This window comes from Grus americana, chromosome 29 (genome assembly GCF_028858705.1).
Source record: "Grus americana isolate bGruAme1 chromosome 29, bGruAme1.mat, whole genome shotgun sequence".
NCBI classification, from domain to species: domain Eukaryota; kingdom Metazoa; phylum Chordata; class Aves; order Gruiformes; family Gruidae; genus Grus; species Grus americana.
In genome coordinates this window covers 89,159-108,529 of record NC_072880.1, presented here as the reverse complement: position 1 = coordinate 108,529, position 19,371 = coordinate 89,159, and the positions used below count along the sequence as shown (strand labels likewise).

The 19,371-nt window shown below is 54.0% G+C and overlaps 1 protein-coding gene and 1 pseudogene across 3 annotated transcripts; one reads left to right on the top strand and one right to left on the bottom strand.

The window, feature by feature from the left end:
* The first annotated feature begins 496 nt into the window (after positions 1-496).
* On the top strand, positions 497-5,645 carry LOC129197488 (EF-hand calcium-binding domain-containing protein 12-like; annotated as a pseudogene).
* Positions 5,646-8,784: 3,139 nt separating this feature from the next.
* Positions 8,785-18,949, bottom strand: LOC129197794 (coiled-coil domain-containing protein 81-like). 3 transcript variants are annotated; one of them, XM_054806534.1, is made up of 13 exons: positions 18,468-18,949; positions 18,024-18,085; positions 17,524-17,683; positions 16,587-16,843; positions 15,671-15,744; positions 14,930-15,024; positions 14,002-14,119; positions 13,595-13,703; positions 13,023-13,184; positions 11,579-11,836; positions 11,212-11,425; positions 10,664-10,817; positions 9,709-9,915 (listed from the first exon to the last, which is right to left on the bottom strand). In XM_054806534.1, the coding sequence occupies exons 1-13, from the start codon at positions 18,568-18,570 to the stop codon at positions 9,753-9,755; spliced, it is 1,929 nt and encodes a 642-aa protein (XP_054662509.1). In that variant the 5' UTR covers positions 18,571-18,949; the 3' UTR covers positions 9,709-9,752. The 3 variants fall into 3 exon arrangements, with proteins under 3 accessions (XP_054662510.1, XP_054662508.1, XP_054662509.1); XM_054806533.1 differs by lacking the exon at positions 10,664-10,817 and having other exon boundaries at positions 8,790-9,915; XM_054806535.1 differs by lacking the exons at positions 10,664-10,817; positions 13,023-13,184 and having other exon boundaries at positions 8,785-9,915.
* Positions 18,950-19,371: the final 422 nt, after the last annotated feature.

Sequence of the window (19,371 nt, the reverse complement as noted above, 5' to 3'; positions counted from 1 at the left end):
AGCTATGAGCTGAGGTCAGACCAGGTTGCTCAGGCCTTTGTCCAGTCTTGTCTTCAAAGCCTTCAGAGACGGAGGCTGTCCAGGCTCTCTGAGAAACCCGTTCCCCTGTTTCCTTTGGACCCCGTGTCTGTGTTGACTCAGAAAGGCTGTTAACACACGTCACCGCACAGTGCGTTTCCTTGCTGGATGGAAGTCCCACGGAATTGGGGGTCAGCCTTGCACTGGTCAGGGTGGTGGCCAGGAGGGGCATGCCAGTATCTCCAGGTGCCTGTGATTGCACAGGATGCAAATCCTCTCGTCGTTCCATCCAGAGGGCCGCATCGGGCTGCATGTCCCGGAGCCTGACTGACGGGAAAAGCCCGTCTCCTTCATTTCCTTGGTGGCACGTCTGAGCGTTACAGCTCAGGCTTATCCCTGTCTCTGTGGAGGGGAAGACGACAGTTGGGTGACGAGAGCTCGCTCTGCTGCCGAAGCGGGTGAGCAGCGTGAGCACAGGATGGAGAAGAAACTCTTCCTGCAGTCATACCGACTCAGCCCGCTGCGTATTTTCCGATCGTTGCCCCAGCGTGCAAGCGCAGAAGGAAGGCAGGCCAAAACCACTCCGTTCGAGAGCCCTGAATTGCCATTGCCTACTTCTGAAGAACAGCGGCAGACAGGACAGGTACGCAATATGGATTGAGGCACTTGTTGTGTCACTGGATTGCGGAAAATCAAGCGGGGATCTCATGGGAGAAATAGGTGCATAAAAAAATACGCAGATACCGATTCTGAGTAGATCTCTTACTGTGGCTCACTTTCCCATTCAATCACCTATTTGGAGTATTGTTCATCTCGGAAGAGGAACCGCAGCCCTTTTCAAAAAGCAGCTCTTTGATGACTTCTTAGTTCATTGGTCATAACGGAAGGGCTTTCTGGTTGCATCTCTAAGAACTGCTTGTCAACAGAAACTGGGAAAAAGGGAAGATGGGAGAAAGAAGGGCATTATTTAAAACAAAAACAAACAAAAAAACCCCAGACCAAACCAAACCAGATGAGAGTGACTGTGACTATTGCATTTCTGGGTTCCTGTAGCAAAGAGAGCCTGTATTTGGGATGAACGGTAGAAGAAAACTGGAGGCATCCCTGCCCAAAAGGAAGGAGACAGAAGAGAATGGAAAATCAGGAAGTGTCAGCTTGCCAGAATTGCCACAACCGCAAGCCGGGACAGAAAGCGACAAGATGCCGAGGGCCCAGGTACAGGAGTATCCACAGAGCAGCCTTCTTCTGGTTGGGGGTGGCACCGAGTTGGGAAGGTCTCCAAGTCCCGGCAGCATCGCTCCCCGCAAGGAGCGGGGCGGGTGGCTGTGGTTTTCATTCTCGCCTGCTCACTGCTGTGAGGGAGGAGTTGCTGGTAGAGGCCAAGGGGCAAAACGAGCAGGCGGCCAGGCTGAGGGCATCAGTGGGCCTGCTCCGTCCCTGCCTGGAGAGGAGGCCACCTCTGCCCAGGCGCCGGCTCTGGACCTCGAGCAGGATCTCTCCCAGGCACGTGGCTTGAGCCAGCTCCAGCCGGCGGTGTGGAGAGGGAGAGCTGTCTCTCCAAGTAGCGTGGAGAGCTCTCCGGCCGTTCTTCATAAGCAAGATGGCCGACACGTTATTTCAGCTGCTTCCTGGTGTCAGGGAGCCAGCCTGGTGTGAAATGCTTAATGATGGTGACGATAGGGTTGAGTGCTTGTGGGTAAGAATGAGGGGGAAGGCCAAACAGGGCCGCTGTCATGGTGGGAATGTGTTACAGACCACCCCATGAGGACGAAATAGAGTTTTCGATTCTGGGGGAAGTAAGGAGGGGGGGTCAGCAGAACTGCCACCTTGGACTTCCGGAGGGCAGACTTTGGCCTGTTTAGGAGCCTGGTTGGCAGAGTCCCCTGGGAGGCAGTCCCGACGGGCAGAGGAGTCCAGGAAGGCTGGACGTTCTTCAAGAAGGAAATCTGAAAGGCGCAGGAGCGGGCCGTCCCCACGTGCCGAAAGACGGGCCGGTGGGGAAGAAGAGCGGCCTGGCTGAACAGAGAGCTTTGGCTCAGGGAAAATCTCAGGGAAGAAGAGAGAGTCCTAGCTGACCGGGGAGGTCCCAGTTGACCGGAGGTTAGCCAATGTGACGCCCATCCACAGGAAGGGCCGGAAGGAGGATCCGGGGAGCTACAGGCCTGTCAGTCTGACCTGGGTGCCGGGGAAGGTTATGGAGCAGATCACCTTGATGGCCACGGTTTAGTGGTGGACTTGGCAGCGCTAGGTTAACGGTTGGACGTGATGATCTTAAAGGTCTTTTCCAACCTAAACAAGTCAATGATTCTATGATTATTTTTGCTCCACCTGTGGCAAGACCAGCTTCTCCCTTTCTGAAACCAACTTGGGCCACAGATTTCTGTCATTTTTCTGTCTTGCAGCTGTCCCAGGAGGAGGAAGATCGCCTCAGGCCCACAGAGATCACCTCTGGTATAGAAGAGGGTCTACAAACGGCGGAGGCTTGGAATCAGGGCAGGAGGCAGTTGCGAACCGAGCTGGAAAGCTTTGGGGACATTGAAAAATGGCTGAGACAAAAACCTTCCCCAAATGATCAAGAAAAAAGATACCGGGAAAGACCAAAGGCACGCAGAGCAGACAGGAGGGCTGTTGTCCAGTCGGCCGTGACCGACAGCCTGGACGTAAGTACGGAAGGGCACAGGAAGTAGCGTCTGCGGTCAGGTCAGTAGCGACGCCGCTTTAGCCTAGCCGATGCCACATCGACAGGCATGGCGGTCGTGGACGACGGTGATCTCGGAGCATTTTCTAATCCTTTTCAGCAGTCACCGCCAAAGAGCAGCCAGCCCCAGAAGGGCAGCATTCCCCTTGTTTGTACACCATACCCCCAGGCTCTTGTCACGCCGCATAACCTCCTGCAGAAAAAGAAGCTGAGGCTGGTGGACGTATTCAAGAAGGCTGGCATGGAGAGGAGGAAGATCAAGAGAGAAGACTTCATTAAAGTCATCAAGGAGGTACGTCAGGAACAGAAAAGCAAGGAACGCCTGCAACTCTGCCCTATTTTCCTGCATGCCAACCCAGAGCAAACGGAAGAGCTTCAGCAAGGGGCGTTTTTGCTTGCCTTACTCTCAGAGAATGGCTCCCACGAGCTGTGAAAAGCTGAAGGGCAAAGGGAGGGGCAAGCTGCAGAGATGCACCTAGAGCAAGTCTCAGGCGGGAGTGAACAAAGCCATTGCCTCACACACTTGGGAGGCAGTCGGTGCTCAGTACTGTTGCTGTCAGGATCCTGCTGTAGACCCTGAACTAGCATCGAGCTTCCCAGTGTTGACACTTGGTCTTTCCCCCACCAAGCTCCTACGTCTCCCCGCTGCACCGCCTTTCCGTACATGTCTGCGCTGCACGGCTCACGCTGGGCCTCTCTTTCCACAGGCCGCAGCGTGACAGACCTGTGAAGAGCACGGTCCAGTTTCTTTAGGGTTTAGCCATTGCGATATTAACGGATATTCTAGTTGGAGCCACAGTATCTTCCTGAAACCCAGAGGGCTGGGAAGTTTGGCACAGTAAAAGCCGAGGGCTCTGCAGGGGGCAGCAGATGACCGGTCGAGTTGTGAATGCTTGATAAACCTGAGGAAACCTCAGCAGGTTGCTTTTGCGCCGTGCTTCCCTGCAAAAGCACCTGGAACAAGAGCAAAGCTCGCTCCTCCCACGCTGGGGCACGCCTTGATCTTTTGGTGATCCCACCGTCCTTTTCTGTTTTGGTTGCCAGACCAAAGTTCCCATCAGCGACAAGGATCTGGAGGACGCGGTCATCTTCTTGACTTCCTCAAAACCGGGGAATCTTACAAGTCCCGAAGACCTGACTGAGTGTCAAAAGCAGTGGCTGGAAATGAGGAAAGGACAATCCCAAGAGAGCAGAACAGGTGAGAGGAGAGCACTGGGTTGGGAAAGCATCTCTGTACAGACAGGAAATGCCAAAGTGGGTCGAGCACCCGGCTCCTTGAGGCCATTGTCCTAGAGCAGAGTGGCCAGAAGGGGACTTGTAGGGAAAGGCTGAAGGATTCGGGGGCTGTGCAATACCGTAGTTAGCCCAATGGCAGGAGGCAGGTGATCCCGCCTTTCAGGTCGGGATCAAAGTCTGAACGCTGGGGTTTAACATCCAGTACTGGATTTTGTTTGTTAGCATTCATCATCCAGCTCATCCAAAGCAGACCCTTTCTCCGGCTGTTGGTGGCAGCTGGAAAGCAGCGCTTCAGAAGAGCTTATACTTTAGTAAGCGCCGTTGGGAGTTCTGATCAGCACACCATGCCAACCCCCTTTGTCTTAAGCATGGATCAGATGTTTGTTTCTGCTACGCTCTAACGTGGCTTCTACGTTCTAACGTGGGCTTTTTGTTTGTTTGTTTCTTCATCTGTCCTAGGGGTAGAAGCTCAGTTCCAGAAAGCCACCTGCAAAACTGCCACTTGTCCACCACCTGCTGGGGGCACAGCCAAAGGGATGAAGCCTCGTGCTCCTACCAAGCCCGAAAGACAGTTAATACGCTTGGAGGTTCCACCAGTCAACACCAAGCCAGAACGACAAAACCTGAGCTGTGATGAAATGGAAGAGACTGGAAAGCTCTCTCTTTCTCGGAGACGGTGGGAGAAGGTACCGTGTCTGTGGGAGGAGAACAAGCGCACCCGTACGCCTTGGCGAATGCGGGCGCTTTAGAGGACAGCGCAGCGGGAAAGGAAGGGGCAAGGGGTCGTTGTGACTATTAGCCTATTGGCTTCTCAGTACTCCCTTGTCCACGTGGTGCCTTGCAGCTGAGGTGCTACAAGCCGTCTCAAAGAATTTGTTTGGCTTCTGAACAGTTGGTGAGAGAAACACTTTTTCTGGGTAACTGGCTAGAAGAAGGAGGAGGTGGCTTAGGAGGAGGAGGAGGAGGAGAAGTTGAAGCAGTTTCTACGTGTGGGGACGGCGTCCTCTTCTGATCTTCTGGTCGACCTGTCCACCAGACTCTGATTTGTCCCTTGAGGTGCCGATAAGCACTTTGTCCTGTTCAGTTGTGAGGCTCAGCGCAGGACGGTCCAACAGAACTGGAACAGTGACCGAGTCATTCGCTCGCTCCGAAAATGTTTTCTTTGGAGGGCGGTGGGGTGGATGAACTCTGGCAGAATGCAGGGCTACCTCCTCTTGCCAACGTGCTGCCCCACAGTCAGCGGCAATGGGGAGAGCCTGTGGCTCCCTGACACAAGCAGAAAGGGGACGGTAACTGCCTGCCTTTTTTCACCTGAGGCACCTGTGCGCGGTGTGCTGCTCTTCTGCTAAGGCCTCCAAGGAGTATCTGTCTGAGGGGCCAGCCCCGGATGGGAACTGAACTCCCGGAGGAGGCACTGTCCCTGTGATGCCATTGCAGGGTGCCGACTCCTGGTTGCAGACGCTTTGGAGATAAACCCTGCCTGTAGCTTCTCTGAAGGGAATGCAGCAACTCCAGGGCCCCAGCGAATGCTAATCGGGACCTGCCCTTTACTTGCAGAGCAAAGACAGCCCGATAGAATGGAAAGAAAACATGCCGGATGGTGAGATCTGGCGATGGTCCCGCTGATGAGCACTGCCTGCCGTCAACTGTAGTAGGCTCTCTACAGCCGACTTTGACCCACTTCTCTGCATAAAAGTAGCCCTAAGGGCCCATGGGCGTTTGCCTCAACAAGTTCTGGTGCGGTGCAAGAACTAAACGTCAGCGTCATCTCAACGGCTTTAAGGTAAACAGCTCCGATAAACCACCATCGGCCAGCAGGCATCCTACGGATCGGTAAATGTGGCTGGTACAAAGCCAGTTGCTAAAGCAGATCACGGAGGGACGGTCTAACTTTGTACGGCCTTAATAAAAAACAGTCCAAAAGACACGGCCCCTTTCTAGGCATTGCTACTTGGTGGGCTGTTTGTGTCATCCCAGGGAGGTGGTTCTCATCACCTTCTGAAGGCCTCTGACGTGTCCACCATAAGCCCCAAATATATGGGTGCAGGGGAAAACAAAGACTTTCATTGCTCTTCTTACCAGGAACAGGTACAGAAGCATGTTGCAGCTCACGGATCTGTGCAACAGTCCTGGACAGCACAAAGAGAGGTCTCTGAAACGTGAGCACGTCTTCATTTTCAAAAGAGAGCCATTTTTTAATCAGGAACGTCCCCAGTCCTGGCACTCTGACAGCCCGAGGCTGGAAAAAGAAGAGAGGGGCCAAAGAGTGAGGATTTGTGAGAGCTTGCAAGGGGGGTGCCTTGTGCCCTGCCGACTCCCGATGCAGAACACTTTTGCACACCTCAACCAGCCTTTTATTTCTGTATTTGTATATTGCGCATGTATAAAATATATAGTTTATCCACCTTTTTTTTTTCTTTTAAATTTATCTCTTTACTTTATGCGTCTCGGTTTACGGAGAGGCTGGTCTTTGGCACATTTGTGGGAAGATCTGGGAAGAACAATGGCACTTGCTGGCACAGGGCTGCCAGCACCCCTGAAGCTGTCTCGGCCACGGGAGGGGTAGGGTAGGAGCCCACCTTTCTCTGCAGGAGCCATTGCTGAACATGCTTAGACACACTGCTCCAAATAGTAACGACATCTGGAAAGCAAGGGAAAGACACGCCAAGCTCTAAGTCAGCTAGCTCACGTCCCATCGGCACATCCGTAGACAAGGAGACGGCGGAGGCAAGTGTGCGCCTCACAGGATAAGCCCATCTGTGACACGGGCCGAATCTTTGACTGGCCTCGGCCTTCTTCCACCAGGACGTCTTTCCCTTCAGAGCCAGATCCCTGAGGGTGACCCACTGCCGAGGGAAACGCGTCCCTGGGAGTTCCACCACGGCAAGGGGAGGGGGCTGCCGGGTGCACCCGACTCTGCTGGGCTCAGGGTGTCCCTCGGGGTCTCCCCGCAGGGACGAACCCCACTTCCCACGACGACTTGTCTGCAGCGATGCTCGCCAGAGAGCTCCCCAAGGCCTTACCGCTGACGGACAGCTTCTTGAGGGTGGGAAACGTGATTGTGCTGTAGCCGTCAGTCCTGCTGCAGAGCTCGATGTTGGTGATCAGCTCTTTCAGGTCCGTCATCTTCTTGCTTTGGGTCAGCACGCGAGGCTGCCGGGGGAAGGATTTGGATGTCTCCTACTGGGAAACACCCCCTCTCCGATGTCCTCGCCTGTGCTTCACCCAAGCGCTCCTGCACTCTCCCACCACCTCCCTTTGTCCTCTGCGTCTCTGGGGTACAGGAGAGACTTCTCGCGTCCCCTGGATCCGAGAGCTCGCCGAGGTCTCGCAGGGAAGGGAAGGGAGGGTCTGCGGTGTGGGGTTATGAGGACAGGCTCTGTGACGCGGGCTGAGGTCACAAAGGAACGCCCCTACCTCACTCCCACGCCTGCTGACCCAGCCAGCTTTGGTCCTGCTGTGAGAAGGGGGTTGCTCCCTAAAACCCACACCCAAGCCTCACTCCTGAGAGGGCTGTGGGGCCGGGAGAGCCCCCCCGAGTTGTCACTAAAGGACAGAAATGGGGACGCAGAATCATACGGTCACGGACTGGTTGAGGGCGGAAGGGACCTCTGGGGGTCATCTGGTCCAACACCCCCACCCCTGCGCTCAAGCAGGGTCACCTCTTTACTGACGAGTAAAACTGTGGTGCCGACAGTCATAAAGGACCTCCCATTTTCCTCCCTCCAGTTCAGTACCGAGTGCTGTGACCGTGACACAGCTAGCACTTTATCCCTGTGCAGTGTGGATGGCATTCTAGACTTTCTTTGAAGAATTAAAGAGCAGTAGGAGAACAGTCAAAGTCCTGCATGTGGTGTCTGTTTGATGCTGAAATTTGCTGACTTGCTGTCACGGAATCACAAAATCACAGAATGACAGAATGGTAGGGGTTGGAAGAGACCTCTGGAGATCATCTAGTCCAACCCCCCTGCTAAAGCAGGTTCACCTAGAGCAGGTTGCACAGGATCACGTCCAGGAGGGTTTGGAATCTCTCCAGAGAAGGAGACTCCACAGCCTCTCTGGGCAGCCTGTTCCAGTGCTCTGTCACCGTCAAAGTGAAGAAGTTTTTCCTCATATTGAGATGGAACTTTCTGTGTTCCAGTTTGCGCCCGTTGCCCCCTGTCCTGTCACTGGGCATCGTTGAGGAGACTCTGGCCCCATCCTCTAGACACCCACCCTTTAGACAATTATAAGCTTTGATCAGATCCCCTCTCAGTCTTCTCTTCTCCAGACTAAACAGCCCCAGCTCTCTCAGCCTTTCCTCATTCGAGAGATGCTCCAGTGCCCTCATCATCCTCGTAGCCCTCGGCTGGACTCTTCCCCAGTAGTTCCCTGTCTTTCTTGAACTGGAGAGTCCAGAACTGGACACAGAACTCCAGCTGTGGCCTCACCAGGGCAGAGTAGAGGATAACCTCCCTCCACCTGCTGGCCACGCTCTTCTCAGTGCGCCCCAGGATACCATTGGCCTTCTTGGCCACGCGGGCACACTGCTGGCTCATGGAGAGCTTGTTGTCCAGCAGGACTCCCAGGTCCTTCTCCGCAGCGCTGCTTCCCACCAGGTCAACCCCTAACCTGTACCGGTGCTTGGGGTTATTCCTCCCTAAGTGCAGGACCCTACACTCGCCCTTGTTGAATTTCATTTGGTTCCTCTTCGCCCAGCTCTCCAGCCTGTCCCGATCTCGCTGAATGGCAGCGCAGCCTTCTGCTGTGTCGGCCACTCCTCCCAGTTTCGTATTGTCAGGAAACTTGCTGAGGGTACGCTCTGTCCCCTGTCCAGGTCGTTGATGAAGATGTTGAATAAGACCAGACCAAGCGCTGACCCTTGGGGCACACCGCTAGCTACTGGCCTCCAACTAGACTCTGCGCGGCTTATCACAACCCTCTGAGCTCTGCCGTTCAGCCGCTTGTCAACCCACCTCACTGTCCACTCATCCAACCCACACGCCCTAAGCTTGCTTATGAGGATGTTATGGGAGACCGTGTCAAAAGCCTTCCTGACGTCAAGGTAGACAACGTCCACTGCTCTCCCCTCATCCACCCAGCCAGTCATGCCATCATAGGCGGCTATCAGATTGGTCAGGCATGATCTTCCCCGGTTGAATCCATGTTGACCGCTCCCGATAACCACCTTCTCCTCCTCCACATGCTTACCGATGAGCCCCAGAATGAGCTGTTCCGTCACCTTTCCAGGGATGGAGGTGAGGCTGACTGGCCTGTAGTTTCCCGGGTCCTCCTTCTTGCTCTTTCTGAAGACCCGAGTGACATTGGCTTTCCTCCAGTCCTCAGGCACCTCTCCTGTTCTCCATGACCTTTCAAAGATGATGGAGAGTGGCATAGCAATAACATCTGCCAGCTCCCTGAGCACTTGCGGGTGCATCCCATCAGGGCCCATGGATTTGTGGATGGATGTCCCTGGCAGCTACGCCATAGTTTGCTTGCCCTTGGCACGGCGAAGCCTTCCCGTTCAAAAAGCAAGCAAGAAACATTTCCTTGGGAACGGGATGGTGTTTCAAGGGCTGCCCCAGGAGGGAAACCTCTCACAAACCACGATTCCTCCCACACACCTTCGGCTTGAGTATGTGCTCTTTATTTAACACGTTTATGTTATCCAGATCCCCTGAGCTGACTGAGGGACCACAAAGCTGTGTGCACATCTCCTGCTGCTTGGAGAAGAGCTTCAGGTGGAGCTGGTCTCCTTGAAGGCAGTGTCTCCGGAGGCCAAGTGTCCTGGCTCGCTGAGGAGCTAGCTGCAGTCTGGGCTTTAGGTGCCACGGTAGGCAGGCTTGGTTGGCTGAACGCAGCTGAACAAGGCGTGTGCCCTGTCATGCTGCTTTTCAGGAAAGTAAAGGCATAGCTTGTCCAAGAGATGACCTGGCCAGAAGTTATTGTCGTTTGACTTCTGCATCTTCTTATTCTGAAGATGCCTGTGAAAAAAGGCGGGGGAAAAAGGGAGGAAAAAAATATGCAAGAGACAATAATGTGCTTTACAGAAATAACATTCTGGGCAGGTTCTCTGCTTCTCGTAGTAAGGGCAAAAGTGAGCCCGACAAGAACTCGGGGCTTCCAGGCCCCAGGAAGCTCTGCCAGACTTGTGCGGACCGTGTTGGTCTGTGTTAGACATGACCGGCACTGGAAATGGCAGCTTGTGAAGCTATCTGAAGAGCTGGTACGTTGCCCGACACTGTAGTAGCTAAACACTTTAACTGAGATAAACTGAGAAGATTGTTCTCTGCTTTGCAATGTTTTTTTCCTGCACAAGCTTCTCCAGCCATCCAAAGCTCGGCTCTTCAAGACTGTCTTTCTTCCACAGGAATAAACATTCTCTGAGGGGATTCCAGAGAAGCTTTGGGTCGCTCTGAGGGCAAGTTTTGTCACCTCTGTAGTTCAGAGCACAGAGCTAGTCCCAAGTGTAGCCTGCAAGGCTCCTGCCAGGCACCACAAACTGTTCGCCAGCACCGCTGCAACCCAATGGCTTAGCTAAAATGCAGGAGCGGTCCTGTAGCTGAGGAGAGGATGGGCCTCTTCGCTGTTGCTCGCTGCTCCCTTGCAGCAGCCTAATGGTTCACTCCAAAACCTCGGTACTGCCTCTGACGCCGTGGGGACTGAGCAGAGAGGGGTGATATGCAGCTGGGCCGCAGGAGGGGCCCGATCTGAAGCCCTCTTTGAACAAACCTCTTTTCTGCCTCCATCTGGCTTCTAGATGCACTTCCTGATCTGCAGGTGCTCCCAGCATCAGCAAGTCCTGTGCTGTAGTATCCTCCGGGCTGCCTGATCTTCCCTATGTCTTGTCCTTCCTTGATGATCTTGTCTCCTGGATGCAGCAGGGCTGTTGGCAAAGTGCACACAGAAAACAGTCATGCCTCGCCCCGGGGGCTCAGACGTTGCAGGTGTAGCAGTCTGCAGCTCAGCCGCAGCCATGTCTGTTCCTGGCTATGGAACCCCTGATCCTGGCCATGGTCTGGCTTCCGGCTTGACCATCCCAGGGGCAACGGGAGAGAGCCCCGGCTTGTCTGCAGCACCCTTTGATATCTCAGCCCTGCTCTGGTCCTGCTGATGGTATTGCTGATCCTAACCGGCAGCATCTGCCGTGGCCCTCCGAGGGCTGCAAACATGCTCCATCGGCAGCGCCCCCTGAAACTGCTCATGCTTCTGGGCTTGGGAAGAGACACGGACTTGCCAGATTTAGGGCATTCACATCAGGCCCTGGGTCTTTGCTTTACCTTTCTGCAGCGTTGGCTTGGTGATGTGAACATTACGCTCTTTGCACCGCCTGGAGCTCTCCAGATAGCTCGTGAGGGCATTCCTGCGATAGCGGTCAACCAGTTCTCCCAAGTCAGTCTCTACAGTTGACGGCAGGCAGTGCTCATCAACAGGGCCATCCCCAGATCTCACCATCCGGCACTTTTCTTTCCGTTCTATCGGGCTGTCTTTGCTCTGCAAGTGAAGGGCAGGTCCTGATTAGCATTCGCTGGGGCCCTGGAGTTGCTGCATTCCCTTCAGAGAAGCTACAGGCAGGGTTCATCTCCAAAGTGTCTGCAAACAGGAGTCTGACCACAGATGCTATTTCCCGTGCCCTTCCGTACTTACGTCCAGGCTGTCGGTCACGGCCGACTGGACAACAGCCCTCCTGTCTGCTCTGTGTGCCTTTGGTCTTTCCCAATATCTTTTTTCTTGATCATTTTGGGAAGGTTTTTGTCTCAGCCATTTTTCAATGTCCCCGAAGCTTTCCAGCTCGGTTCGCAACTGCCTCCTGCCCTGAATCCAAGCCTCCGCCGTTTGTAGACCCTCTTCTATACCAGAGGTGATCTCTGTGGGCCTGAGGCTATCTTCCTCCTCCTGGGACAGCTGCAAGACAGAAAAATGACAGAAATCTGTGGCCCAAGTTGGTTTCAAAAAGGGAAAAGCTGGTCTTGCCACAGGTGGAGCAAAAATAATCATAGAATCATTGACTTGTTTAGGTTGGAAAAGACCTTTAAGATCATCACGTCCAACCGTTAACCTAGCGCTGCCAAGTCCACCACTAAACCGTGGCCATCAAGGTGATCTGCTCCATAACCTTCCCCGGCACCCAGGTCAGACTGACAGGCCTGTAGCTCCCCAGATCCTCCTTCCGGCCCTTCCTGTGGATGGGCGTCACATTGGCTAACCTCCGGTCAACTGGGACCTCCCCGGTCAGCTAGGACTCTCTCTTTTTCCCTGAGATTTTCCCTGAGCCAAAGCTCTCTGTTCAGCCAGGCCGCTCTTCTTCCCCACCGGCCCGTCTTTCGGCACGTGGGGACGGCCCGCTCCTGCGCCTTTCAGATTTCCTTCTTGAAGAATGTCCAGCCTTCCTGGACTCCTCTGCCCGTCGGGACTGCCTCCCAGGGGACTCTGCCAACCAGGCTCCTAAACAGGCCAAAGTCTGCCCTCCGGAAGTCCAAGGTGGCAGTTCTGCTGACCCCCCTCCTTACTTCCCCCAGAATCGAAAACTCTATTTCGTCCTCATGGGGTGGTCTGTAACACATTCCCACCATGACAGCGGCCCTGTTTGGCCTTCCCCCTCATTCTTACCCACAAGCACTCAACCCTATCGTCACCATCATTAAGCATTTCACACCAGGCTGGCTCCCTGACACCAGGAAGCAGCTGAAATAACGTGTCGGCCATCTTGCTTATGAAGAACGGCCGGAGAGCTCTCCACGCTACTTGGAGAGACAGCTCTCCCTCTCCACACCGCCGGCTGGAGCTGGCTCAAGCCACGTGCCTGGGAGAGATCCTGCTCGAGGTCCAGAGCCGGCGCCTGGGCAGAGGTGGCCTCCTCTCCAGGCAGGGACGGAGCAGGCCCACTGATGCCCTCAGCCTGGCCGCCTGCTCGTTTTGCCCCTTGGCCTCTACCAGCAACTCCTCCCTCACAGCAGTGAGCAGGCGAGAATGAAAACCACAGCCACCCGCCCCGCTCCTTGCGGGGAGCGATGCTGCCGGGACTTGGAGACCTTCCCAACTCGGTGCCACCCCCAACCAGAAGAAGGCTGCTCTGTGCATACTCCTGTACCTGGGCCCTCGGCATCTTGTCGCTTTCTGTCCCGGCTTGCGGTTGTGGCAATTCTGGCAAGCTGACACTTCCTGATTTTCCATTCTCTTCTGTCTCCTTCCTTTTGGGCAGGGATGCCTCCAGTTTTCTTCTACCGTTCATCCCAAATACAGACTCTCTTTGCTACAGGAACCCAGAAATGCAATAGTCACAGTCACTCTCATCTGGTTTGGTTTGGTCTGGGGTTTTTTTGTTTGTTTTTGTTTTAAATAATGCCCTTCTTTCTCCCATCTTCCCTTTTTCCCAGTTTCTGTTGACAAGCAGTTCTTAGAGATGCAACCAGAAAGCCCTTCCGTTATGACCAATGAACTAAGAAGTCATCAAAGAGCTGCTTTTTGAAAAGGGCTGCGGTTCCTCTTCCGAGATGAACAATACTCCAAATAGGTGATTGAATGGGAAAATGAGCCACAGTAAGAGATCTACTCAGAATCGGTATCTGCGTATTTTTTTATGCACCTATTTCTCCCATGAGATCCCCGCTTGATTTTCCGCAATCCAGTGACACAACAAGTGCCTCAATCCATATTGCGTACCTGTCCTGTCTGCCGCTGTTCTTCAGAAGTAGGCAATGGCAATTCAGGGCTCTCGAACGGAGTGGTTTTGGCCTGCCTTCCTTCTGCGCTTGCACGCTGGGGCAACGATCTGAAAATACGCAGCGGGCTGAGTCGGTATGACTGCAGGAAGAGTTTCTTCTCCATCCTGTGCTCACGCTGCTCACCCGCTTCGGCAGCAGAGCGAGCTCTCGTCACCCAACTGTCGTCTTCCCCTCCACAGAGACAGGGATAAGCCTGAGCTGTAACGCTCAGACGTGCCACCAAGGAAATGAAGAAGACGGGCTTTTCCCGTCAGTCAGGCTCCGGGACATGATGCAGCCTATAAAACATCCCGCACAAGGACTAGAGCACAAGGCTGCTCTGATCGAGTCCTTTCAGTGTCTCACCTGCCAGGGGACCCTCTTCTCTCCGCTTTCTCCTCCGCTGCTTCCTCCATCTGAGCTCTGGCTAAGCGATTTGGAGAAACGCCCCTTCGCAGAAGGCGTAATGTGTGATGAACAGCCGCTGCAAGTGTGAAGGGAGAAAACCTCTTACAACAGGCAGGAGGAGGCACAGATCTGCTCTGCAATGTTAGAAGCTGCGCGAGGCCTCACCGGGATTCCTTCTGAGACCTGTTTTCTTGGAGGGAGGTCTTAAGCCCTTCCTGGCACCAGCCCTTGATCCTGTTCAACCCCCGACAGCCACATTATTCTCTTTGGTGTGAGTTCTCTCCTGCTGCAGCTAGTCCCTCCTCTGCACAGCGGCTTTCAAGGGGAGACAGATCTTGGCACTTTAGAGTCTCTTTTGGGGGGAACAATTTCTTGGTGTTGCATACGTGTGTGGTAGACAAAGATGTGCTATCACGGCACGTTCAACCCAACCACATTACAGCTCTGATGTTCCTGAGGAATTTAGGTCGAGGAGCTAGACTCCCCAGTTTTAAAAGAGAAGTGAGGTCTCGGCACAGCTAAGCAACCTTTGCACAGTCGTTCTCTACGTGATTTTTCTCATCGAATCACGCCGCAGTGATTCCAAGAGATACGCCAACAACTCAAGTCTCCCACAACTCAAGGCAGAGTTTCCGATTCACTGTGTCAATGGACTTCCCCAAACATTTACTACCCTCCTGCACAAACTCACTCCTAAAATGGAAGAGGTGTACTCCAGGGCACGGAGTGCAGGGGCAGAACATACCTCTTGAGATTTACCAGGAGGGGTCAATAGAGGCACTCAGGGTGCCTGTGCCATCCTGGGCATCTTTTGTAGCCTGGGCCCACCAGTAATGAAGACGGGCAGCTGCACAAACCTCTGCCAGGAATCGCTCGCTAACATTACCTCTTATTCCCATGCTGCTCAAAGCGCGCTCCAATTCTATACATATCTCTTCGTCCGTGAGATACATTCTTCGAGGCACTGCCCTAGTCTCAAACCTGGAAATCGGAAGAAGGCACCGTTCTGAGAAAAGGGCTGCTTTGCTAGATGCATGTCAAGGTACCGCTCTAGAGAGTCAACCTCACGTCCTAGGCCATTAAGGGAACCGCCCAGCAGCGCTGGCCTCAGCAACGGCTCAGCAGCCCCTCGTGAGACAGAGGTTTTGGGTTTTTGCCTCAGTCCTCCTGTGCCATCTTGACCCAAGAAGGCATTTTGGAGATACTTTGATTCACGTGAGCGTCACAGAAGGCACGGAAACACCACAGGCAGAGGACTTGCATGCCTCTGGCCTTTGAGCCACCCTCTAAGGGAAGCTTTCCATGGTATATTCAAAACAACAGAAATATTAGGCTCTTATTTCTGTTAAATGTTTTGGGGCAGTCTCTACCAACGGAAAGAGAATGAGCAGATGAAACGTTAGGAGGGTTGCCTAAATTCCTCTGCCCAGCAAACCAGTTCCCTCTGATGGCAGTGACGGTGGTAAAATGCAACCCACGATCAGTAACAGAGGACGCATAACTCCAGACTAAGCAAAGGCAAGGCTGAAAGGAACTGCAAACCAGGAACTTGACAGAGTGCTACCAAACATGAGCTGAGCACATCTGCGCTCGGGCCGGCAAGGGCTGCAGGAACAAATATACTCACTGTGGTAACTGGTAGACATGGCCAAAATGGCTCGGAGACAGAGTGACTTCTTTGTCCGATATGACCAGTTTCTTCTGCAAGAAGGGACAGAAACGTCTCACGTGACTCCAGGGAAATGAGCTCAAGGCTCACAACAGCCTTTCCATAACTCCAAGAATTAGCAGCCTCTCAGCAAACTTCTGGCCAAGTGCCTCAGCCCCTTGCTAAAAGGAGCCGCACAGCAGATCATCTGCTAGGGCGAGGACCGTCACCAGCCTTTTTGCAAGGACAAGACGTGACGGCGTCAGGCAGGAGACTCCTTGTTGACCGGGGAAGAAGTCAATGGAGGCAAACGCAAGGGAAGGCCCAGTACGAACCCTGGTTCCTGGCTGCTGGTTGCAGTGAGGTGGCTTGCTTTAACGACTGCTGACCCGAGAGCAAATGGTTCCGGGCTGGTTTTATCCCCAGAGTCCTCCCAAAGACTTCCAAAGAGTCTGCACGCCTCTGCAGCGTGGAGGAACCCAGACACCAGCTCCTTCTCTTCCGTCAGGCCAGGAGAACTACACCTGTTAACAGCGTGCCAGCGGCCACGGGGGGCTGGTCTCAGCCAGGCCTTGGTGTCTCTGCGCCTCAGCCTCACGTCCAGAGCGTGGGGTGAACTTCATCACCCCTGCCACTGCTTTGGCCTTTTCCCTATTTCTAGCAAGGCCCTTCTAGGGCTTTCCCTTGCCCAGCAAAAGTAGTACTGCGTACCTTCCCAGCACCCTTGAACCACAGCAAATAAAAGAAAGAAACTACAGAAAGCTTTCACTGCTGCAGACCATGCCTAGCCCAGGTGACCCAGCAGGCGACAGCTGGCCAGCAGGGCTCAGTTCCCCGCTCCTTTGACGGCATGTCAGACCCACTCTAGGTAGCGCTGGAAACACAATACGCTTACAGTGAGCAACTTCTCGACCACATATGTCGACTTGTTGAGCCTTAGTAAAAAGTCTTTGCAGAAGGCCATTGTCACTACTGTTCCCCGGATAGCAAGAGTGCCAAGGTCCTTTAAAATGAAGTCGGTGTCTTTTCTGTTTCTTAGGATGAAGTAGAAGTAGTTCAGGGTCTCCTGCATACAGTTCTGCACGACTTCCTCAGAATAGGGGACGTCCGAGTGGATGTTCTTCCAGCTCACTGACACTTTCTTCATGTCGTCTGGAAAAGAGGAGGAAGCCTGTAACTCAGACAGCAGTTGAGGAGACTCCTGGTTGCAGACACTTTGGAGATGAACCCTGCCTGTAGCTTCTCTGAAGGGAATGCAGCAACTCCAGGGCCCCAGCGAATGCTAATCGGGACCTGCCCTTTACTTGCCGAGCAAAGACAGCCCGATAGAATGGAAAGAAAACATGCCGGATGGTGAGATCTGGCGATGGTCCCGCTGATGAGCACTGCCTGCCGTCAACTGTAGTAGGCTCTCTACAGCCGACTTTGACCCACTTCTCTGCATAAAAGTAGCCCTAAGGGCCCATGGGCGTTTGCCTCAACAAGTTCTGGTGCGGTGCAAGAACTAAATGTCAGCGTCATCTCAACAGCTTTAAGGTAAACAGCTCCGATAAACCACCATCGGCCAGCAGGCATCCTACGGATCGGTAAATGTGGCTGGTACAAAGCCAGTTGCTAAAGCAGATCACGGAGGGACGGTCTAACTTTGTACGGCCTTAATAAAAAACAGTCCAAAAGACACGGCCCCTTTCTAGGCATTGCTACTTGGTGGGCTGTTTGTGTCATCCCAGGGAGGTGGTTCTCATCACCTTCTGAAGGCCTCTGACGTGTCCACCATAAGCCCCAAATATATGGGTGCAGGGGAAAACAAAGACTTTCATTGCTCTTCTTACCAGGAACAGGTACAGAAGCATGTTGCAGCTCACGGATCTGTGCAACAGTCCTGGACAGCACAAAGAGAGGTCTCTGAAACGTGAGCACGTCTTCATTTTCAAAAGAGAGCCATTTTTTAATCAGGAACGTCCCCAGTCCTGGCACTCTGACAGCCCGAGGCTGGAAAAAGAAGAGAGGGGCCAAAGAGTGAGGATTTGTGAGAGCTTGCAAGGGGGGTGCCTTGTGCCCTGCCGACTCCCGATGCAGAACACTTTTGCACACCTCAACCAGCCTTTTATTTCTGTATTTGTATATTGCGCATGTATAAAATATATAGTTTATCCACCTTTTTTTTTTCTTTTAAATTTATCTCTTTACTTTATGCGTCTCGGTTTACGGAGAGGCTGGTCTTTGGCACATTTGTGGGAAGATCTGGGAAGAACAATGGCACTTGCTGGCACAGGGCTGCCAGCACCCCTGAAGCTGTCTCGGCCACGGGAGGGGTAGGGTAGGAGCCCACCTTTCTCTGCAGGAGCCATTGCTGAACATGCTTAGACACACTGCTCCAAATAGTAACGACATCTGGAAAGCAAGGGAAAGACACGCCAAGCTCTAAGTCAGCTAGCTCACGTCCCATCGGCACATCCGTAGACAAGGAGACGGCGGAGGCAAGTGTGCGCCTCACAGGATAAGCCCATCTGTGACACGGGCCGAATCTTTGACTGGCCTCGGCCTTCTTCCACCAGGACGTCCTTCCCTTCAGAGCCAGATCCCTGAGGGTGACCCACTGCCGAGGGAAACGCGTCCCTGGGAGTTCCACCACGGCAAGGGGAGGGGGCTGCCGGGTGCACCCGACTCTGCTGGGCTCAGGGTGTCCCTCGGGGTCTCCCCGCAGGGACGAACCCCACTTCCCACGACGACTTGTCTGCAGCGATGCTCGCCAGAGAGCTCCCCAAGGCCTTACCGCTGACGGACAGCTTCTTGAGGGTGGGAAACGTGATTGTGCTGTAGCCGTCAGTCCTGCTGCAGAGCTCGATGTTGGTGATCAGCTCTTTCAGGTCCGTCATCTTCTTGCTTTGGGTCAGCACGCGAGGCTGCCGGGGGAAGGATTTGGATGTCTCCTACTGGGAAACACCCCCTCTCCGATGTCCTCGCCTGTGCTTCACCCAAGCGCTCCTGCACTCTCCCACCACCTCCCTTTGTCCTCTGCGTCTCTGGGGTACAGGAGAGACTTCTCGCGTCCCCTGGATCCGAGAGCTCGCCGAGGTCTCGCAGGGAAGGGAAGGGAGGGTCTGCGGTGTGGGGTTATGAGGACAGGCTCTGTGACGCGGGCTGAGGTCACAAAGGAACGCCCCTACCTCACTCCCACGCCTGCTGACCCAGCCAGCTTTGGTCCTGCTGTGAGAAGGGGGTTGCTCCCTAAAACCCACACCCAAGCCTCACTCCTGAGAGGGCTGTGGGGCCAGGAGAGCCCCCCCGAGTTGTCACTAAAGGACAGAAATGGGGACGCAGAATCATACGGTCACGGACTGGTTGAGGGCGGAAGGGACCTCTGGGGGTCATCTGGTCCAACACCCCCACCCCTGCGCTCAAGCAGGGTCACCTCTTTGCTGACGAGTAAAACTGTGGTGCCGACAGTCATAAAGGACCTCCCATTTTCCTCCCTCCAGTTCAGTACCGAGTGCTGTGACCGTGACACAGCTAGCACTTTATCCCTGTGCAGTGTGGATGGCATTCTAGACTTTCTTTGAAGAATTAAAGAGCAGTAGGAGAACAGTCAAAGTCCTGCATGTGGTGTCTGTTTGATGCTGAAATTTGCTGACTTGCTGTCACGGAATCACAAAATCACAGAATGACAGAATGGTAGG